At 37.8% G+C, this 21,181-nt stretch overlaps 1 protein-coding gene across 4 annotated transcripts in view; it reads left to right on the plus strand.

Annotated features, from left to right (window-relative positions):
• The window catches only part of PTPRM (protein tyrosine phosphatase receptor type M), a 760,161-nt gene that overhangs the window by 434,567 nt on the left and 304,413 nt on the right, over positions 1 to 21,181 (plus strand). For all 4 annotated transcript variants that reach the window (XM_059041256.2, XM_059041252.2, XM_059041253.2 and 1 more), the window contains exon 8: positions 13,533 to 13,841. In XM_059041256.2, the coding sequence (XP_058897239.1) occupies positions 13,533 to 13,841 (309 nt within the window). The remainder of the gene's footprint in view (positions 1 to 13,532; positions 13,842 to 21,181) is intronic.

The raw sequence follows: 21,181 nt of genomic DNA on the forward strand, positions 1-21,181 counted from the left end.
TGCCTTTTCATTTTGTCTGCCTTTCTGTGAATGTGGTTTTTGTTCCACAGGCTATAGAATTATAGTTCTTCTTGCTTCTGCTGTCTGCCTTCTGATGGATGAGGCTATATAAGAGGCTTGTGTCAAGAATACTTTTCCATTGTATAAATATCTGTCTGTTTTCTGGTCAGTAGATATTTAGGTTGTTTGCACATTTTCCTTTCTTATTCTTTTGTTAACAATGCTGCTAAGAACATTTCTATACGTATCTCCTGGTGCTCCAGGGAAGAATTTCTCTAGAGATGTGTTATTCATTCTTGCTGCAGTATGAAGTGTATTTGACATTGTGACACAGTCATACACACACCTGTAAATTTACAGGAGCGTGTGTAGGTAGAACTAAAACAAAATCTGCACAATCCTCATGTTTCAGCCTAAAATGCACTCTAATGTTTTAGTTTCTATCTCTTTCTTTAAAACGAATGCTATTCTAAGACCTGAGGGACCCAGCCTGCCTGCATTCTGAAAAACACTCCTCTAATTCAGAGTTTCTCAGACTTTAATGTGCACTAAAGATCTGGTTTCAGGAGGTCAGAGGTGTGGGCTTCCTGTTGGTACCACTGCTTATTGTTCACAACTTGTAATAGAGAAAATGTAGACTCAACCTGTCTGTTCCTCAATAGGGGCATGCGGAAGTAAACTATTGTTCATTTATTTACTGGAATTCAATACACCAGTTAAAATGATCTATATGATCTATCTATAGATATAAACTAGATTTATCTATACATATAAACTAGATCTATGTATTTCAACTTGGCTGATGTTGAGCCAGTCAAGTTGCAGAGAATGGTAGCATTTGTGTTAAATTTTAGCATCCCAGATACATGTAATAAAAGTACAAAACCATGTCTGGGAATGACACATAATAACCTTGATATAGCCCGCAAGAACATGGAAAGGATTTGTATCAGCACTATTTTATTTCTTTAATCAAAAGTGATCTGAAGCAAAACACCTATGTTAATATTTGGTATTAGTAGGTTCACAGGTGATTGTTTTATTTTGTACTTTTCAATGTGCTTTAAACATCTTATTACTTAAAATTTCAAGAACTTTAAATTAACACCAGAAAAGAATACTTCGTATTTAACAGAATAACATCTTTCAACCATTGTGGGACTCCTACCCTTATTCTTTACAGTTAGTTCAGGTGGAATAAAATATGACAGATATTAATGTCAGTGAGTGCATTATCAATGCCAGCATTTCTTTATTTTGGATGGTTGAAAACAGTAAATTGTTTATTCACTCTTTTTTTCCAACCGCCATTCAACAAACTCTTTACTTGAGAACATTAAATCTTAAAATTCTTTTTAAAAATTATCCTAGAATACTTGGTGACACTAGCCTAAAACCAGACACCAAGGGTGACTAACCAAAGGCCTAAGCTGTATTCTTTTACTCTGATTTTTTAAATGTACAAACCAAACCAAGAACTAAACAAAGCGTCTATACACAGTAGTCTTTTAGGGTTACCTGACACCACAGGTAAATGCTCCCTCCAGGCTGTCAGTGGTCACTCACGTTCCGAGCGTGGGTGCAGCCTTACCCTCTTGCCTGAGAGGGTCTCTGTTCTCACCTTGGTCTGTGTCCTAGTCATTTGTTATGTAAGATAATCTTTACATTTCCCATAAGACATGAATAGGAATTCCACCTTTCTGCAGAAATCAAAATTAGAATCATTGGTAGAATCGATACGTGGAGAGTCCATTTCCCAGCAACATAATGTAGTGGGTTACTTACCTTTACAATTTAGGCTGAGTCCAAACCACCACTTGGAAAACAGGAAAGACAATGTGACGAACATGTCCCTCCTAAACCAGGAAATATGGGAAAATGTTTGCTTCTGTGTGAGGCTTGGCATGGCTGCCTTTTCCTTCATTTATTCAATGACTGTTTTTTCAGCTCTTAACTTCGTACTATTTTTGAAATTCAGCTTGTTTTTTAGGAAGAAATTATTCTTTTATATAGGATTGTGTGGTATATTTAAGAAAAGATCATTTTCAAGTGCGTTTCTTGGTTTTAATCATGATGTAATGTAAGAATTACTAATGTGAAAAGTATTTTGGTGGAAGAGGCTATTCAAATTCATGTAATTCTTATGACAAGTTTTCATTTATTTAATTACATCACAGGTATATAATGCCTGTAGGGTAGCATAGGTTAAAGGTTGATATATTTCAGAACTTTCAACTACACTGACAAAGGGTACTTTCTAAACTATGGAAAACATCAGCTAATTCAAAAACTATATAGCTATGTTGCTTGCAAACAGTGCCATGTGACTGGAACCTTTGCTGCTTAGGAATATTAAATGACTGGGTAGGCCAGGATAATACTAGTTAACCAGGTCTTTGCTCTGATTCAACTGAATAGTAAAGTAAATAAAGCTATTACCTTATTATTTTGTCACCTTCTTTTGTGTGACTGGCAAGGCAGAAATTCAGTAGCTGAAGATGACAGAAGGGGCCCACCATGCCATTCTGGTTGTTATTCCTTTTATTGTAAAATAGACCTCTGGAAAGTCCATGAAGAGGCAGAAAAGAGAAACCTGTTAGCAGGAGCCTTGGTTTGTAATCTGTGTTTTTGATTATCAATGACAGGATTCTAAAATTACACCCAGATCTATCTCACAGGTTCTGAAATTGAGTTTCTGAAAAAGCACTGTAGTCGTAATGAAAGGTAAAGAGCAGAGTTCCAGAGAAATGAGCTGTGAATTGAACCTGCAATGGAAATTGATCCTATCAGTCAGCCTCTGCCCTTATCCGTAGAAAACGAGGACTGAGTGTAGAAGGAGGCGGGATCCCTGATTAAATAGGATGCCAAAGTGCTGGAGGCTAGAACCGGCTCGCTGGTCCCTCGGGTCAGGATGGCAAGTGTCAGACACCTCTGCTTGAAACCTGTCTTGAAGTGGCAGAAAGAGAACAGAAGGAAAAATGCTTCCGATGGTGCTAGCAAGGGAATTGGCGGGAACTCCCTGCCTAGGCTTCAGGCCTGACAGCCACCGCACTCCTCAGGGACACCGTTCTGGTCTCTTGTCATGAGCCCGTGGGCCCAGACTGGATCCGCTGGCCTTATGACTTGTGCCAACGGGGCCTTCATTTACCCATCCTACTGCGCACCAAGGGGATGTGAAGAGAACTGGCCTTGGAATCCACACACATCCTCCAGAGCATCTTTAGGATTGTAAGAAAAGAGAGGCAGATATCCTCCAACTAGTAAATATAATTAACTACCCTGTTATCTGACCCTTAAGAGATTTATGTTGTGCATATGGAATGGTAGTAATAGTATGCCAAATTTGGGGAGCAGTATTTGCATTTTGCTCCCAGAAATGCCTTGTGAATTGCAATTAGCCGACTGAAATTACGCATTTCTGTCTATGAAGTTGCCGTTTATTTCCCGCAGTGTGATCTATGTCGACAGCAATGCCCTTCAAAGTCTTCAGCGATCGTCAGCGTAACTCGCTAGGGGAAATGTCCCTGTGGAATGCCTCATTCACAGCTTGCAGCACACTAATAGACATGGTTCCGGCGGAAACAGTGAAGATGAAGGTGCTATAAAACACCAAATTAAGATGTAATCATTAGAAGCCATCACTGTATCAGAGCTCGGTTTTGCAGAACGGCAGGAGGAAAGGAGAAAAGGAGTAGTGAAATCCGGCAGTTTGCTTAGCACGAGTTGAAAGGATTGTCAGATGCCCTTAGTCACTGGACATAGCCTAACGGTGCTATCATCAAAGGGGATATTATCACAGGTACTTGGTAGCCCAGGACATTCAGTCTGTGTTGTCATATGTCATTTCCCATCTCACTTAGTGCTTGCCTTTGGGCCCTGGCAAGAGACAGTAGACTGTGTCGCCTGCATCGTATTGATTCAACTTCTCTCTTAAGCTGTTGACTAAAGGGAGAAGCGTTTAGGACTCATCTCTCCCCCTGTTGATAGGATTTGACTCTGCCATGTTGGTATTGATATATTAAGAGACACAACAGAACTGTACTTATGGTAGGCAAAGGTCCACAAAGGGCACAGATGGAAATATTCTGTTTGGAAATGATATTAAAATACTTTTTAAAAAGAAAAAAAGAACAGAAGCAGACTTACAGATATCGAAAACAAACTTATGGTTACCAAAGGGGAAACGTTGGGGGAAGGGCTCAGTCAGGAGCTTGGGATGAGCACATACACACTACCATGTATAAGATAGATAACCAACAAGGACCTATTGTATAGCACAGGGAACTCTACTCAGTACTCTGTGATAACCTATATAAGAAGAAAATCTAAAAAAGAATGAATATATGTGTATGTATAACTGAATCACCTTGCTGTACACCTGAAACTAACACAACCAACTCTACTCCAATAAAATTAAAATATTTTTTAAAAGAAATATTCTATTTGGAATCTCTTCTCTAAGACGGTTTTGTTTCAATTGACCGGGAACAAGATGCAAGCCGGTCACCACAACCCTCCTTCCATCTAAGACTCAGAACTCAGCCTCTATCCCTGGTCTCTTAATACCACTCATGACAATAGGGGCTCTGGAGGCTTGGTCATGGACATGGTCGTTTGTGCTAGGCTTAGCTGTTTGACTTGGCAAGTTTACAGAAGGACATAATTTTACTGTGATGGAATTCTGAGAGGTAATAGAGGGGAGGGGAGCATGCATTTCAAGACAACTTGGCCAGTAAACACACAGAACCTGTGTTTTTTAATCCTGGGGCTTAATTCACCTGTGTGTGTTCTTGGCTAAGGCGTATTAAAATGATGCAGGCTTCCTTCTGCAGGAGAAAGTAGTTTTTCTAGTGAAATTAAGTTAGGACTGCATTGCTAGTTGAAACTAATATCTGAAGCATTTAGTCATTTAGTAAGTAAAATTGATGAAAACCTTAGAACAGTCCTTGTGGAGATGTGTGATTAATAAGGAAAGGGTCAAAGAGATGCATGTTAATCTGTTTATATAAGGGATCTGGAGCTTATTAAAAGTTTTTGTAAACATTCAACTAATGAAGCATTATATAAAATTAGACATTGCCTTTAAATGGTAAAAAGTCACTAGACTGAAAAACACCTTCAATGTTATTGCTAAGTAACTTATTTATATTTTCCCTAACACTGGTAATTTAAATATAAAAAATCAATTTGGTGAAAAGGAACATTCAATGAGAATCGTCCATTCAGGATTCTCCTGAGGAATTTTTTCTCACTTGTCCTTGGTTGCAAGAGTTATTAACAGGATAGAGTAGCGTGAATGGTCATTATTAACCTTGTGCTATGGTTTGAACAGATATCTGGCCAATAAATCCCATCTCACAAATATAAACCCAGAACATTATTTCACGTGAAACTTTTTCATTTGTTGGAGGTCACAGGGAAAGAGGACGTCTCTAAGTTCTCTCTAGGTCCCAAATGATGAAGAAAACAGGAATTTATGCACAAATGAAAAGCAAGATATGAACTTCAATGATAGTCAGACAAATTTCCAGTAGCTACAAAGTGTAGGTGTGGTTGTATGGAAAAGCTGGGCTGGGGAACGTGGCCTGGACCCCTCTTCTATGAAACCAGAAGGAGAAGGGTGAAGGATTCTTCCCAGCACTTTTGTCCCAAGATGAGATACACGGGACCTTTATTATAGTTTACATTCTTTGGTAATGTGTCATGTGGAGTTTTAAGTATCTTTACATCCTGATTTCTTTTTATCCAATTTTCTTTATTTTGGTAGAGACTTCGCAGTAGACTTTGATAATGAAACATATGCTGTTTCATTACCAGATATATGAATTCAGAGCCACAGTCAAACCTTGACCTTGGACAAGTTATTGAACCCACCGTGGCCACAATTTTTTCATTTCTATATTGGGAAGAATAGTACTTAAGCCACAGAATTGTTTGGAGGAATAGAGATTATATACAAAACAACTCACACATAGTAAGTACACACACAGTATGTGGTAGCTATTTTTTGTTTGTTTTGTTTTTTTGTTTGTTTTGCTAATCAATGATGTTATTTTTTATACCAATTACAGCTTTATTTTAATAAACTCTATCCCTGATTATTATATCTTACTCTTCCAATAATGTTCTTTTTATTTTACACAGCAGGTTCTTATTAGTCATCAGTTTTACACACATCAGTGTATACATGTCAATCCCAATCGCCCAATTCATCACACCACCCACCACCCCCCTGCAGCTTTCCCACCTTGGTGTCCATACGTTTGTTCTCTACATCTATGTCTCAATTTCTGCCCTGCAAACTGGTTCATCTGTACCATTTTTCTACATTCCACATATATGCATGAATGTACGACATTTGTTTTTCTCTTTCTGACTTACTTCACTCTGTATGACAGTCTCTAGATCCATCTATGTCTCAACAAATGACCGAATTTTGTTCCTTTTTATGGCTGAGTAATATTCCATTGTATATATGTACCACATCTTCTTTATCCATTCAGCTGTTGATGGGCATTTAGATTGCTTCCATGACCTGGCTATCGTAAATAGTGCTGCGATGAACATTGTGGTGCATGCGTCTTTTTGAACTATGGTTTTCTCTGGATATATGCCCAGTAGTGGGATTGCTGGATCACATGGTAATTCTAGTTTTAGTTTTTTAAGGAACCTCCATACTGTTCTCCATAGTGGCTGTATCAATTTACATTCCCACCAACAGTGCAACACTGTTCCCTTTTCTCCACACCCTCTCCAGCATTTGTTGTTTGTAGATTTTCTGATGATGCCCATTCTAACTGGTGTGAGGTGATACCTCATTGTAATTTTGACTTGCATTTCTCTAATAATTAGTGATGTTAAGCAGCTTTTTATGTGCTTCTTGGCCATCTGTGTGTCTTCCTTGGAGAAATGTCTATTTAGGTCTTCTGCCCATTTTTGGATTGGGTTGTTTGTTTTTTAAATATTGAGCTGCATGAGCTGTTTATATATTTTGGAGATTAATCCTTTGTCCATTGACTCCTTTGCAAATATTTTCTCCCATTCTGAGGGTTGTCTTTTCATCTTGTTTATGGTTTCCTTTGCTGTGCAAAAGCTTTGAAGTTTCATTAGGTCCCATTTGTTTATTTTTGTTTTTATTTCCATTACTCTAGGAGGTGGATCAAAAAAGATCTTGCTGTGATTTATGTCAAAGAGTGTTCTTCCTATGTTTTCCTCTAAGAGTTTTATAGTGTCCAGTCTTACATTTAGATCTCTAATCCATTTTGAGTTTATTTTTGTGTATGGTGTTAGGGAGTGTTCTAATCTCATTCTTTTACATGTAGCTGTCCAGTTTTCCCAGCACCATTTATTGAAGAGACTATCTTTTCTCCATTATATATCCTTGCCACCTTTATCATAAATTAGTTGACCATAGGTATGTGAGTTTATCTGTGGGCTTTCTATCTTGTTCCATTGATCTATGTTTCTGTTTTTGTGCCAGTACCATATTGTCTTGATTACTGTAGCTTTATAGTGTAGTCTGAAGTCAGGGAGTCTGATTCCTCCAGCTCCATTTCTTTCCCTCAAGACTGTGTTGGCTATTCGGGGTTTTTTGTGTCTCCATGCAAATTTAAAATTTTTTTGTTCTATTTCCATAAAAAATGCCATTGGTAATTTGATAGGGATTGCATTGAATCTGTAGATTGCTTTGGGTAGTATAGTCATTTTCACAATATTGATTCTTCCAATCCAAGAACATGGTATATCTCTCCATCTGTTGGTTTCATCTTTAATTTTTTTCATCAGTGTCTTATAGTTTTCTGCATACAGGTGTTTTGTCTCCCTAGGTAGGTTTATTCCTAGGTATTTTATTCTTTTTGTTGCAGTGGTAAATGGGTGTGTTTCCTTAATTTCTCTTTCAGATTTTTCATCATTAGCGTATAGGAATTCAAGAGATTTCTGTGCATTAATTTTGTATCCTGCAACTTTACCAAATTCATTGATTAGCTCTTGTAGTTTTCAGGTGGCATCTTTAGCATTCTCTGTGTATAGTATGTCATCTTCAAACAGTGACAGTTTTACTTCTTGTTTCCAATTTGTATTCCTTTAATTTCTTTTTCTCTGATTGCTGTGGCTAGGACTTCCAAAACTATGTTGAATAATAGTGGTGAGAGTGGACATACTTGTCTTGTTCCTGATCTTAGAGGAAATGCTTTCCGTTTTTCACCATTGAGAATGATGTTTGCTGTGGGTTTGTCATATATGGCCTTTATTGTGTTGAGGCAGGTTCCCTTTGTGCCCACCTTTTGGAGAGTTTTTATCATAAATGGGTGTTGAATTTTGTCAAAAGCTTTTTCTGCATCTATTGAGATGATCACATGGTTTTTCTTCTTCAATTTGTTAATATGGTATATCACATTGATTGATTTGTGTGTATTGAATAATCCTTGCATCCCTGGGATAAATCCCACTTGGTCATGGTGTATGATCCTGTAATGTGTTGTTGGATTCTGTTTGTTAGTATTTTGTTGAGGATATTTGCATCTATATTCATCAGTGATACTGGTCTGTAATTTACTTTTTTTGTAGTATCTTTGTCTGATATTGGTTATCAGGTTGATGGTGACCTCATAGAATGAGTTTGGGAGTGTTCCTTCCTCTGCAGTTTTTTGGAAGAGTTTGAGAAGAATGGGTATTAGCTCTTCTCTAAATGTTTGAAAGAATTCACCTGTGAAGCCTTCTGGTCCTGGACTTTTGTTTGTTGGAAGATTTTTAATCCCAGTTTCAATTTCATTGCTTGTGATTGGTCTGTTCATATTTTCTATTTCTTCCTGGTTCAGTCTCAGAAGGTTATACCTTTCTAAAAATTTGTCCATTTCTTCCAATTTTCCATTTTGTTGGTGTAGAGCTGCTTGTAGTAGTCTCTTAGGATGCTTCGTATTTCTGCAGTGTCTGTTGTAACTTCTCCTTTGTCATTTCTAATTTTATTGATTTGAGTCCTCTCCCTCTTTTTCTTGATCAGTCTGGCTAATGGTTTATCAATTTCATTTATCTTCTCAAAGATAGTTTTATTGATCTTTGCTACTGTTTTCTTTTTTTCTATTTCATATATTTCTGCTCTGATCTTTATGACTTCTTTTCTTCTGATAACTTTGGGTTTTGTTTGTTCTTCTTCCTGTAGTTCCTTTAGGTGTAAGGTTAGATATTTTATTTGAGATTTTTCTTGTTTCTTGAGGTAGACTTGTATAGCTATAAACTTCCCTCTTAGAATGCTTTTGCTGCATCCCATAGGTTTTGGATCATTGTGTTTTCATTGTCATTTGTCTCTAGGTATTTATGATTTCCTCTTTGATTTCTTCAGTGATTTCTTGGTTATTTAGTAACGTATTGCTTAGCCTCCATGTGTTTGTGTTTTTTACTTTTTTTTCCCCTGTAATTCATTTCTAATCTCATAGTGTTGTGGTCAGAAAAGATGCTTGATATGATTTCAGTTTTCTTAAATTTAACAAGGCTTGATTTGTGACCAAAGATGTGATCTATCCTGGAGAATATTCCATGCGCACTTGGGAAGAAAGTGTAATCTGCCGTTTTTGGATGGAAGTCCTATAAATATCAAGTAAATCTATCTGGTCTGTTGTGTCATTTAAAGCTTCTGTTTCCTTATTTATTTTCATTTTGGATGATCTGTCCATTGGTGTAAGTGAGCTGTTAAAGTCCCACACTATTGTGTTACTGTCGATTTCCTTTTTTTTTTTTTTTTGCGGTATGCAGGCCTCTCACTGCTGTGGCCTCTCCTGTTGCAGAGCACAGGCTCCGGGCCTCGCCGCTCCACGGCATGTGGGATCCTCCCAGACTGGGGCATGAATCCACATCCCTTGCATTGGCAGGCGGATCCCAACCACTGCGCCACCAGGGAAGACTGATTTCCTATTTTATAGCTGTTAGCAGTTGCCTCATGTATTGAGGTGCTCCTATGTTGGGTGCATATATATTTATAATTGTTATATCTTCTTCTTGGATTGATCCCCTGATCATTATATAGTGTCCTTCCTTGTCTCTTATAACATTCTTTACTTTAAAGTCTATTTTATCTGATATGAGTTTTTCTACTCCAGCTTTCTTTTGCTTTCCATTTACATGGAATATCTATTTCCATCCTCTCACTTTCAGTCTGTATGTGTCCCTAGGTCTGAATTGGGTCTCTTGTAGACAGCATATATACAGGTCTTGTTTTTGTGTCCATTCAGCAAGTCTGTGTCTTTTGGTTGGAGCATTTAATCCATTCACGCTTACGGTAATTATCAATATGTATGTTCCTATTACCATTTTCTTAATTGTTTGGGGTTTGTTTTTGTAGGTCCTTTTCTTCTCTTGTGTTTCCCACTTAGAGAAGTTCCTTTAGCATTTGTTGTAGCTCTGGTTTTGTGGTGCTGATTCCTCTTAGCTTCTGCTTGTCTGTAAAGCTTTTGATTTCTCCATCGAATCTGAATGAGATCCTTGCTGGGTAGAGTAATCTTGGTTGTAGATTCTTCCCTTTCATCACTTTAAGTATATCATGCCACTCCCTTCTGGCTTGTAGAGTTTCTGCTGAGAAATCAGCTGTTAACCTTATGGGAGTTCCCTTGTATGTTATTTGTCATTTTTCCCTTGCTGTTTTTAATAATTTTTCTTTGTCTTTAATTTTTGCCAATTTTATAACTCTGTGTCCTGGCGTGTTTCTCCTTGGGTTTATCCTGCCTGGGACTCTCTGCGCTTCCTGAACTTGGCTGGCTATTTCCTTTCCCATGTTAGGGAAGTTTTTGACTGTGATGTCTTCAAATATTTTCTCTGGTCCTTTCTCTCCCTCTTTTCCTTCTGGGACCCCCTATAATGGGAATGTTGTTGCATTTAATGTTGTCCCAGAGGTCTTTTAGGCTGTCTTCATTTCTTTTCATTCTTTTTTCTTTAGTCTGTTCCGCAGCAGTGAATTCCACCATTGTGTTTTCCAGGTCACTTATCTGTTCTTCTGCCTCAGTTATTCTGCTATTGATTCCTTCCAGTGTAGTTTTCATTTCAGTTATTGTATTTTTCATCTCTGTTTGTTTGTTCTTTAATTTTTCTAGATCTTTGTTAAATATTTCTTGCATCTTCGTGATCTTTGCCTCCATTCTTTTTCCAAGCTCCTGGAGCATCTTCACTATCATTATTCTGAATTCTTTTTCTGGAAAGTTGCCTATCTCCACTTCATTTAGTTGTTTTTCTGGGGTTTTATCTTGTTCCTTCATCTGGTACATAGCCTTTTCATCTTGCCTATCTTTCTGTGATTGTGGTTTTTGTTCCACATGCTGCAGGATTGTAGTTCTTCTTGCTACTGCTGTCTGCCCTCTGGTGGATGAGGCTGTCTAAGAGGCTTGTGCAAGTTTCCTGATGGGAGGGACTGGTGGTGGGTAGAGCTGGCTGTTGCTCTGGTGGGCAGAGCTCAGTAAAACTTTAATCTGCTTGTCTGCTGATGGGTGGGCCTGGGTTCCCTCCCTGTTGGTTGTTTGGCCTGAGGTGACCCAACACTGGAGCCCACCCAGGCGCTCTTTGGTGGGGCTAATGGCAGACTCCCGGAGGGCTTACACCAAGGAGTACTTCCCAGAACTTCTGCTGCCAGTGTCCTTGTCCTCATGGTGAGACACAGCCACCCCCCGCCTCTGCAGGAGACCCTCCAACACTAGCAGGTAGGTCTGGTTCAGTCTCCTGTGAGGTCACTGCTCCTTCCTTTGGGTCCCGATGCACACACTACTTTTTGTGTGCCCTCCAAGAGTGGAGTCTCTGTTTCCCCCAGTCCTGTCAGAGTCCTGCAATCAAATCCCGCTAGCCTTCAAACTCTGATTCTGTAGGAATTCCTCCTCCTGTTGCTGGACCCCCAGGTTTAGAAGCCTGATGTGGGACTCAGAACTTTCACTCCAGTGGGTGGACTTCTGTGGTATAAGTGTTCTCCAGTTTGTGAGTCACCCACCCAGCAGTTATGGGATTTGATTTTATTGTGATTGCGCCCCTCCTGCTGCCTCATTGTGGCTTCTCCTTTGTATTTGGATGTGGGGTTATCTTTTTTGGTGAGTTCCAGTGTCTTCCTGTCGATGACTGTTCAGCAGTTAGTTGTGATTCTGTTGTTCTCACAAGAGGGAGTGAGAGCATGTCCTTCTACCCATGGTAGTTATTATTTCTCAAGTCTTCATGCTTTTATTCCCTTTCCAATTATAGATCTCTTTATATTCATAAATGGTGACCACATTCAGGAAAACAAAAATCAAAATATATGGATCAATTGTATGTATGGATATACTAAAGCAAAGTATTTTAGACTAGGTTTTCCCCAAACCCGTGAAAGGTAAACTTCTTAGAAAAGTGTAAGGTACATAATAAGGGCTCAGTAAATGTTATGTAGTTAGTATTACTGTATTTTCATCATCATTTCATAAACAAGTTTAAGCTTTCTCGTAAACAACAAGGTCCTACTGTATCGCATAGGGAACTATGTTTAATATCCTATGATAAACCATACTGGAAAGAATATTAAAAAAGAATGTGTACATATATACATATATATGCATAACTGAATCACTTTGTACAGTAGAAATTAACATAATATTGTAAATCAACTATACTTCAATAAAAGAATAGATATGCATAAAAAGAAAGCCTTCTCTGTATATATTCTTCCTTTTAAGCCCATCAGAATGCTTATATTCCCTGCGTTTCATTTAGATTTCTAAACTTGAAACTCTGTCCCTGGAGCTTGGACTAAGAAACAATACCAAGACCTGATCAGGGGTAGTAGAGAACTACTTCAGCATTGACTGTGGAATTCTCTTTTCAGATCACAATCCAAAAAGGCCTGGAGTTCTGTTCAGAAGTTTATGCTCTTTAATCATTGTATTATTTCATGCTGAATTCTCAAGCTTTTACTCTGTTTTCTAATTACATGATGATGAATTAACTTAAAAAGATAAAAAATATATACATCAATTAGCATTAAGACTGCTTTGGTGTATCAGTGCCCCAGAGGAAAGAGCCTTAAATAAAAGCACTGTATTTCTCTCTAATGAAAATTTTGGAAGTAGACCTTTCAGGGATGGTATGGTAGTGCAGTGATTATCCGGAACCCTGGGTTCTTCATCATCATTGCTTTGAATTCTTAATGTTTAAGAGCATTATGGTCCATCATGGCTGCATGAGCGTGAGACCACCCTATCCTCAATCAAGCTAATAGGAAGGAAGGAGGAACAAGGATGGTGAGCCCCTTCCTTTCAGTGACCCTGCCCAGAAACCATTCTTGACGTCTCACGTTGTATGTTATCCACCAGAACTTGGCTAGAAGGACAGACCTCACTGCAGAAGAGACTGGAAATTGTAGTCCTTATTCTGGGTGGCCTCATGACCAGCTAAGATTTAGGTGTTTTATTCATATGGAAGAAGAGAAGACAAGATACTGGGGATAAGGAGGATTATCTGTGATACCTGGGCTTTACTGGAACTTTTATTATTCTTTTCTCTTATGTTCTCTTTTTCCTTCTTTTGCATCTTAGATCCCATGCGCGGCCCAAGAAAATTGGAAGTCGTCGAAGTCAAATCTCGACAAATCACTCTCCGCTGGGAGCCATTTGGGTATAACGTGACTCGTTGCCATAGTTACAACCTCACAGTCCACTACTGTTACAAGGTCGGGGGGCAGGAACAAGTGAGAGAAGAAGTAAGCTGGGACACGGATAACTCACACCCTCAACACACCATTACCAACCTCTCCCCCTACACCAACGTCAGCGTGAAACTCATCCTCATGAATCCCGAGGGACGGAAGGAGAGCCAAGAACTCGTAGTACAGACGGATGAAGATCGTGAGTACTTTCAAGTGATATATTTATGGGAAACATACAGTCTTTTTAAAAAGCAGCTCATGTTTCTTTCTAATTGAGATCTTTACACTGAAAACGGAAGGAAGAATTACTTACTGGATTGAATAACACACATGTGTTATCTGTGCTGCTGTATACTGAAGCACTGATTAAAAGGGGTAAAGGGAATAAAGATCCAGAAGGTTATTTTAATTTTTATGAGTCATATAATTACTTTTCTACATATGATAATTCTGTATGGCTCTAAGTAGTTCTTCATTCAAGTTTTATCATCATGTTGGACTGAAGAGGTGTTGTTCCGGGTATTCGATTATTTATAAGAAAAGCTTATTCAAACGGCATTCTGAAACATTTCTCATAGTTCAGATAAAAATTCAGCCCCAAATAGAGGCTGCCCTTGATGTTCAGCACAGTGCTGAGAAATTACCTCATTAGGTCAGTGGTCATGTAATAGATCATGCTTTTCCATAGGAACAGTACTGTAATTAGATATGACCTCACTAACCAAGAATTTAATAAATAGACAGTGCATGTCACCAGCAACTCATCAAAAAAAGCAAATACACAACTGCATTAAGCCTCTAAAATAATTTGAAATGGTAAAATGATGCCTGGAATCCCATAGCATAGGTATAAATGTACTTTTACACTGATTATACAGGGGATTCTCATGTACAATAATGAATCCGTGTAGCACATAAAATACAGTGGTAGTTTATCGTATATTTGGTTTAAAATTCATTTGCCAGGCATCAGAGTGAGTGGCAAACAACCTGGGGAGCCACTTACTTATTCCTGGAAAAAACAGATTTCACCTTTTTCTCTTCAAGCAGCTGATTATGTTCTTTATTGATTGTAACATGTGTTAAATGTTTATCACAGCACTATTTTTTCATTTAAAGAGCTGACAAAGTATTTTTGAGTGTTGATGACCTATGCAACACCAGGCATATTGCTATAAAATAAAAACATGGAAACAGCCAGAGTAAATGGGAAGCTCGACCACATCTTCTCTTTTCTTTTTTGTAGCCCCTCAAGTCCTGCCTGTGTTGGTTGCTCTCAAGTAGTTGTTTTACTACAGTTTTTTTTGTGAGAAGTATAGTTTGATATGAGTCACTCAGTCTAGGCTGAGCATGGAAGCCCTATGGCTATTTCTTCCAGCTCTTCCTTGTCTCCCAGGAGAGACTCAAGAAAGTTTCAGCACTGTCAGCAGGTCTTTTCTGGCCCCCTCCTCCCCTGCATTTTTGTATTTAATTTGGTCTTAACTCCTGTTGTTGCTACTTCCAAAATATTAGATTGTTCTTTTTTTGGCTTAATTATTTTTATTATATTTCTGTTTTTCATATGAAGAAACTGAGTCAGAAATTGAATGGTAAACCCAGATGTCTGGTTCCAGAAACTGTGGCCTGTACTTCTATGCACCAAAGTACTTCTAAGTACTTACTAATATGATCATTAGTATTCTAGAGGCCTTATTTATATAAACATTGATATTACTGTCTATTCTATCTTTCTGCCTTGAGGTATATTTTTACAATCTTTTTTAAATTGAAGTATAGTTAATTTACAGTGTTGTGTTAGTTTTAGGCTTACTGCAAAGTGATTCATTTATATATATATATATTCTTTTTCAGATTCTTTTTCATTATAGGTTATTACAAGATATTGAGTATAGTTCCTTGTGCCCTACAGTAGGTCCTTATTGATTATTTTATACACAGTAGTGTGTATCTGTTAATCCGAAACTCCTAATTTATCTCTTCCCTGCCCCCTACCTTTCCCCCATGGTAACCATAAGCTTGTTTTCTATGTCTGTGGGTCTATTTCTGTTTTGTCAAAAAGTTCATTTGTATCATTTTTTTAGATTCCACATATAAGTGATATCATGTGATATTGGTCTTTGTCTGACTTACTTCACATAATATGATAATAGATTGTTCTTTTCTCTCAACTTCCACTACCTATATCCCAGATTTTATGCTGAAATTTCTGTAGTAGTTTCTAACCTTTTATTGTTCCAGCTTTGTCCAATTCCAGTGCCCTCTACTCGTTCCCTAAACTAATCTCTAAAATACATTTGCATCATGTTACTCTCTCCACAAGAGCCGTCAGTGACTCTCTTTACCCATATCTCAGTATTCCAGGCTCAGGCTCTAGACCTGGTAGCTTTTCCTCCCCGACAGTGCATCCTGCAGAGACGTGCCCTGGGTGCTGGTCCTGCTGCCACACTCCATGCATCCTGAGTGCTCCCTCACTGTCTGTCCTCCTCTGCACATCCTCCCCACCTGGCTGCCTACATTCCATCTCCTCCATGACCCTCCAAAGTTCTCCTCAAGTTCAGGTCCTTTATGAAGCTGTCTCCAACTCTCTCACCCTCATTCCTCTCTCATCCTTCTGACCTCATTTGCACTTGACAAGATCTTTAAGTCTCTGAGCCTTAATTTCCTCATCTGAGAAGCAAGAATAATACAGTTCTCCAGCATATTAGGGTTAGAAGCCATTTCCATCGAGTGCTATTTGTAGCTGCAGAGAGGGGCCTGTTAATAGGTGAGCGTTATTATTATTATTGTAAGAATTCAGAGGAACTCATCGTGACCGTTTCTTGTTCTCTCATTATGTTATATATAATTTTTTCCTCTTAACTGTAAACCACTTGAGAGAAGAAGCCATCTAATTTTCTTCTATAGCAATTTGCATGGTATTGAGTAGGTAATAAGCACTCAAAGTACTTATTAGTCTTTAAATAAAATAGTAAAATTTGCTGATAATCATTTAATTCAGGCTTAAATCAACAGTAATGTTTCCATCAATGAGAGAGGAAAGTCAAGTGCAGTCGTTTCTAGAGATGAGAGATGTTTTGCTGAAGCATGAATTCACCAATACTTTTGGGTTTCGAATTGACATGAGCTAATAATTCTGTTAAGTGCTGTTAAAACATAAGGTTAAATAAGTCACTTTTTTTTTTTTTTTTTGCGGTACGCAGGCCTCTCACTGTTGTGGCCTCTCCTATTGTGGAGCACAGGCTCCGGACGCGCAGGCTCAGCGGCCATGGCTCATGGGCCTAGCCGCTCCGTGGCATGTGGGATCTTCCCAGACCGGGGCACGAACCCACGTCTCCTGCATCGGCAGGCGGACTCTCAACCACTGCGCCACCAGGAAAGCCCAATAAGTCACTTTTTCGTTTGTGTGTTTAAATTATCTTGCTAGTCCCTGGAGTTGGGGCATGCATTACTTCCAAATAAAAATCTCTTGTTTACATAGCACACTGGAGTCCAGTTCATTAGAAAAACTTTGATTTCAAATTATATTTCCTAACGAGAGCAAAAGAAGAAAACAACTTCAAATAAGACAGAAATAGAAAAATTGTTAATACCTACGAAGCTTGAAGAAAAATGAATTGAAGTGTCACTTTACTTATCTGCCATTAACAAAGGCTACAATTTGTTGTACATCGTGAGTTTTATTGTAGTATAATATTTTTATTGAAATATTATTTATTTCATCAGAAAATATGTGGGAAAAAATTATCTTTTTATTACTGTTAAAAGTGTCACTAGACACTATAGGGCTCAATTCCATAAACTTAGATATTATGGTTCTATATCCCAAATCATGAATTCCTAGAACTTCTAAAAAAGGCACCAGACCTAAGTTCCTGTGAGGTACCAGTTTCCCTAATTGAACTAACTCTTCTGCTATTTTATTTTAATTCACTTGATCTGTTCCTGACCTAACAACAATTATATGAATCCCATTTAGGTTTTCCTGTTATTAACATTTTCATGATTACAAGCCCTCCAGTACATTTTATTACATTCATCCTTTTAAAATATTCTCTGGGGGCTTCCCTGGTGGTGCAGTGGTTGAGAGTCTGCCTGCCAATGCAGGGGACACGGGTTCGTGCCCCGGTCTGGGAAGATCCCACATGCCGTGGAGCGGCTGGACCCGTGAGCCATGGCCGCTGAGCCTACGCGTCCGGAGCCTGTGCTCTGCAACAGGAGAGGCCACAACAGTGAGAGACCTGTGTACTGAAAAAAAAAAAAAAAAATCCTCTGTTCAACGTAATTTTGACAATCTCTCTTTTTTTAATTTTACTCTTATTTATACTAATCGAATGAAACCAAAGATTTGTTTTTTTCTGAGTTTTCACCCTCTTTACATCTGTACATAGATTACTAAATAGTTTCAATTCAGAAATATTATCACAAAATAATAGAACCACACATGCATCATAATTATCTTGATCCTGTGAGGAACCTGATGACGTCAAAATAAACACTTTAAGGTCAAGAGGAAGAGACTTAGTAGAGTTTTTTTTAAAAAATTTTTATTTTATTTATTTATTTTTAAATTTATTTTTGGCTGCGTTGGGTCTCCGTTGCTGCGCGCAGGCTTTCTCTAGTTGCAGTGAGCGGGGGCTACTCTTTGTTGCAGTGCGCGGGCTTCTCATTCTGGTGGCCCCTTTTGTTGTGGAGCATGGGCTCTATGTGCGTGGGCTTCAGTAGTTGTGGCTCACGTGCTCAGTAGCTGTGGCTTGCAGGTTCAGTAGTTATGGTGCACGGGCTTAGTTGCTCCGCAGCATGTGGAATCTTCCTGGACTAGGGCTCAAACCTGAGTCCCTTGCATTGGCAGGTAGATTCTTAACCACTGCACCACCAGGGAACGCCGAGACTTAGTAGAGCTTTCTCTGGCATGGCCCATCGTAGTCCAACTTCTGATTGTGATGAGCATTTTAGTCTCAGAGCCCAGAATCCAAATTTTCTTAGAACTCACCAGTGTCATCAGTTCTTAAATACCTTGTTTCTTTGCTTTGATGTAGTTTCACATCAATTCCTTCAACCTAAGACAGACGATTATTTTCCCATTTATATATTTTTAAGAGTTTGGACATTAGGGATCAACTTACTCCAACTTCCTCATTTTGGAAACGAGGCAACTGAGACCTAAGGAGGGTCCGTGAATTGCCCAAATTTCACAGTTTATTCACTGGAAAGTCTTAAATCAGAACCCAGGCCCCCCATCTGAATCAGTGATTTTTTTTTCTTTTAAACTCTCCTTAGTTCTGTTTAGAATAACTATCAATATAAATGTCCTAGATCTACCTTTAAGTAGCCCCTCAACTAAACAAGTGTGTATTGCCTAGGAGTCCTTTTGTAATTCTGGTCAGTCTTTCCAGTCTGAGGAGATCTCACCAACCCTTAGAGGGCTATTCATACCCTCCACAAGCTAACCAAACATTTCTTTAGCCCCCAGCTTTTAAACTTTATTGAGATATGTTTATACAGTCATGAATTGATTTGTGTTGTTTCTACTTTTTAATTATTATGAATAATGCTCCTCTTAATATTTGTGTACAAGCCTTTGAGTAGCATGTGTTTTCAGCTCTTTTGGATATGTACGTAAGGGTGGAATTGCTGGGTCATATGGTAAATTTATCTGTGTTTAACCATTTGAGGATCTGCCAGACTGTTTTCAAAGTAGCTTTGTGATTTTACATTCCTACCAGCAGTGTATGAGGGTTCCATTTTCTCCACATTCTTGCCAATACTTGTTATTATCTGTCTTTGGATTATAGCCATTCTAGAGGGTGTGAAGTGCTATCACACGGTGGTTTTGATGTGCATTTTCCTGCTAGCTAATGATGTTGAGCATCTTTTCATGTGTTTATTGGCCATTTGTATATCTTTTTTGGAGGAGCTGTTTATACAGATCCTTTGCCCATTTTTAATTGGATTATTTTTCTTTTTATTGGGATTTCACAGTTCTTTATGTATTTTAGATACAAGTCTCTTGACAGATACATGATTTGCAAAAGCTTTCTCCCTTTCTGTGTGTTGTCTTTTCACTTTCCTGGGAGTGCCCTTTGAAGCACAAGAGCTTTTCACTTTACTGATATACAGTTTATCTATATTTTCTTTTGTTATTTTTGTTTTTGGTGTCATATCTTTGAAATCATTGCCTAATACAATGTCATGAATATTTACACCTATATTTTCTTCTAGGAGTTTTGTAGTTTTAGCTCTTATATTTAGCTCTTTAATCTATTTTGGTATAATTTTTGTATTTGGTGTGAAGTAGGAAACCAGCTTCGTCCTTTTACATGTGGATATCCAGTTGTCCTAGCACCACTTGGAAAAATTATTTTAACCCCACTGAATTTTCTTGACACTTTTGATAAAAATCAATTGACTATAAATGTGGAGCTTTATTTTTGTACTCTCAATTCAGTTGTACTGATCTATCTGTCTATCCTTATGCCAATATCATGATATCCTAATACTGTAGCTTTTTAGTAAATTTTAAATTGAGAAGCCTGAGTCCTCTCAAATCACTTTTTGATTACTCACACTGTCACCAAAAAGTTTGATCGCACCATCCCCAAGTATATGTATATTTGTAGGTAGCACAGATATACTAGTTTATAAATAGTATAGACACACTAGACACTAAATTGTGTATCATATAAAGCATACTCTAAAACTTAATTTAAATGAATATGAGATAAATGATATTTTAAAAATAATATTATACGTTATTTTGTAGAAAATTGGCAAGTACATTTCTATCTTCCCTTATGTCAATTAGATTTTCTCACTAATCAAAAGATGTTACATACTTAAGGTTTTAAAAATGGCTTCAAACTTTCCCAAATCTGTTTTATTATTAATAAATAAAATGAAATATTTTAAAAATATTTCTTCTACATCACATCTTTGTAGAACTTCTATTTTGTGGGTACTTTTTATAGACGTATTAAATATAAGTCCAGGAGTTCATATATATTGTTCTTTGACATGCCTTTATCACTCAGTGTTATGGTTATAGAATTCATCCATGATGATGTATAAAGCTGTCATTGATTTTCAGTCATTTTTGTATTTTATTGAGTGAATATAAACTAATTTCTTAAACTATTTTTTGTCTCCAATTTATTAGTTTTATTTTAAAATGCTACTATGCTGACATCCTAGTCTATGTCTCCTAGTACATATGTGCAAGAATATTACTAGGGAATATACCTGAGGTGGGATTATTGGGTCGTATGACATGTGCTTCTTTAACTTTACTGAATACAGGCAAATTATTTTCCAAAGTGGCTGTACCAATTTATGGTCTCACAAGCAATGTGTGGGAATTTGCATTGCTCCACATCCTTCTTTATTTCTGAAGAATAAAAAAGTTTATTTACAAGATGATACTGAGCTTTGTCTAATTGATTCAAACTTTTTGGAGGAAAATGTGATGAAATTCTTTTCTTTATAAAGACAGTATAGACAAAATGGTTTTAAATTGGAGGTTTTTGTAAGAAAATGGAATATATC

Source organism: Kogia breviceps, chromosome 15, assembly GCF_026419965.1.
Source record: "Kogia breviceps isolate mKogBre1 chromosome 15, mKogBre1 haplotype 1, whole genome shotgun sequence".
Taxonomy (NCBI): domain Eukaryota; kingdom Metazoa; phylum Chordata; class Mammalia; order Artiodactyla; family Physeteridae; genus Kogia; species Kogia breviceps.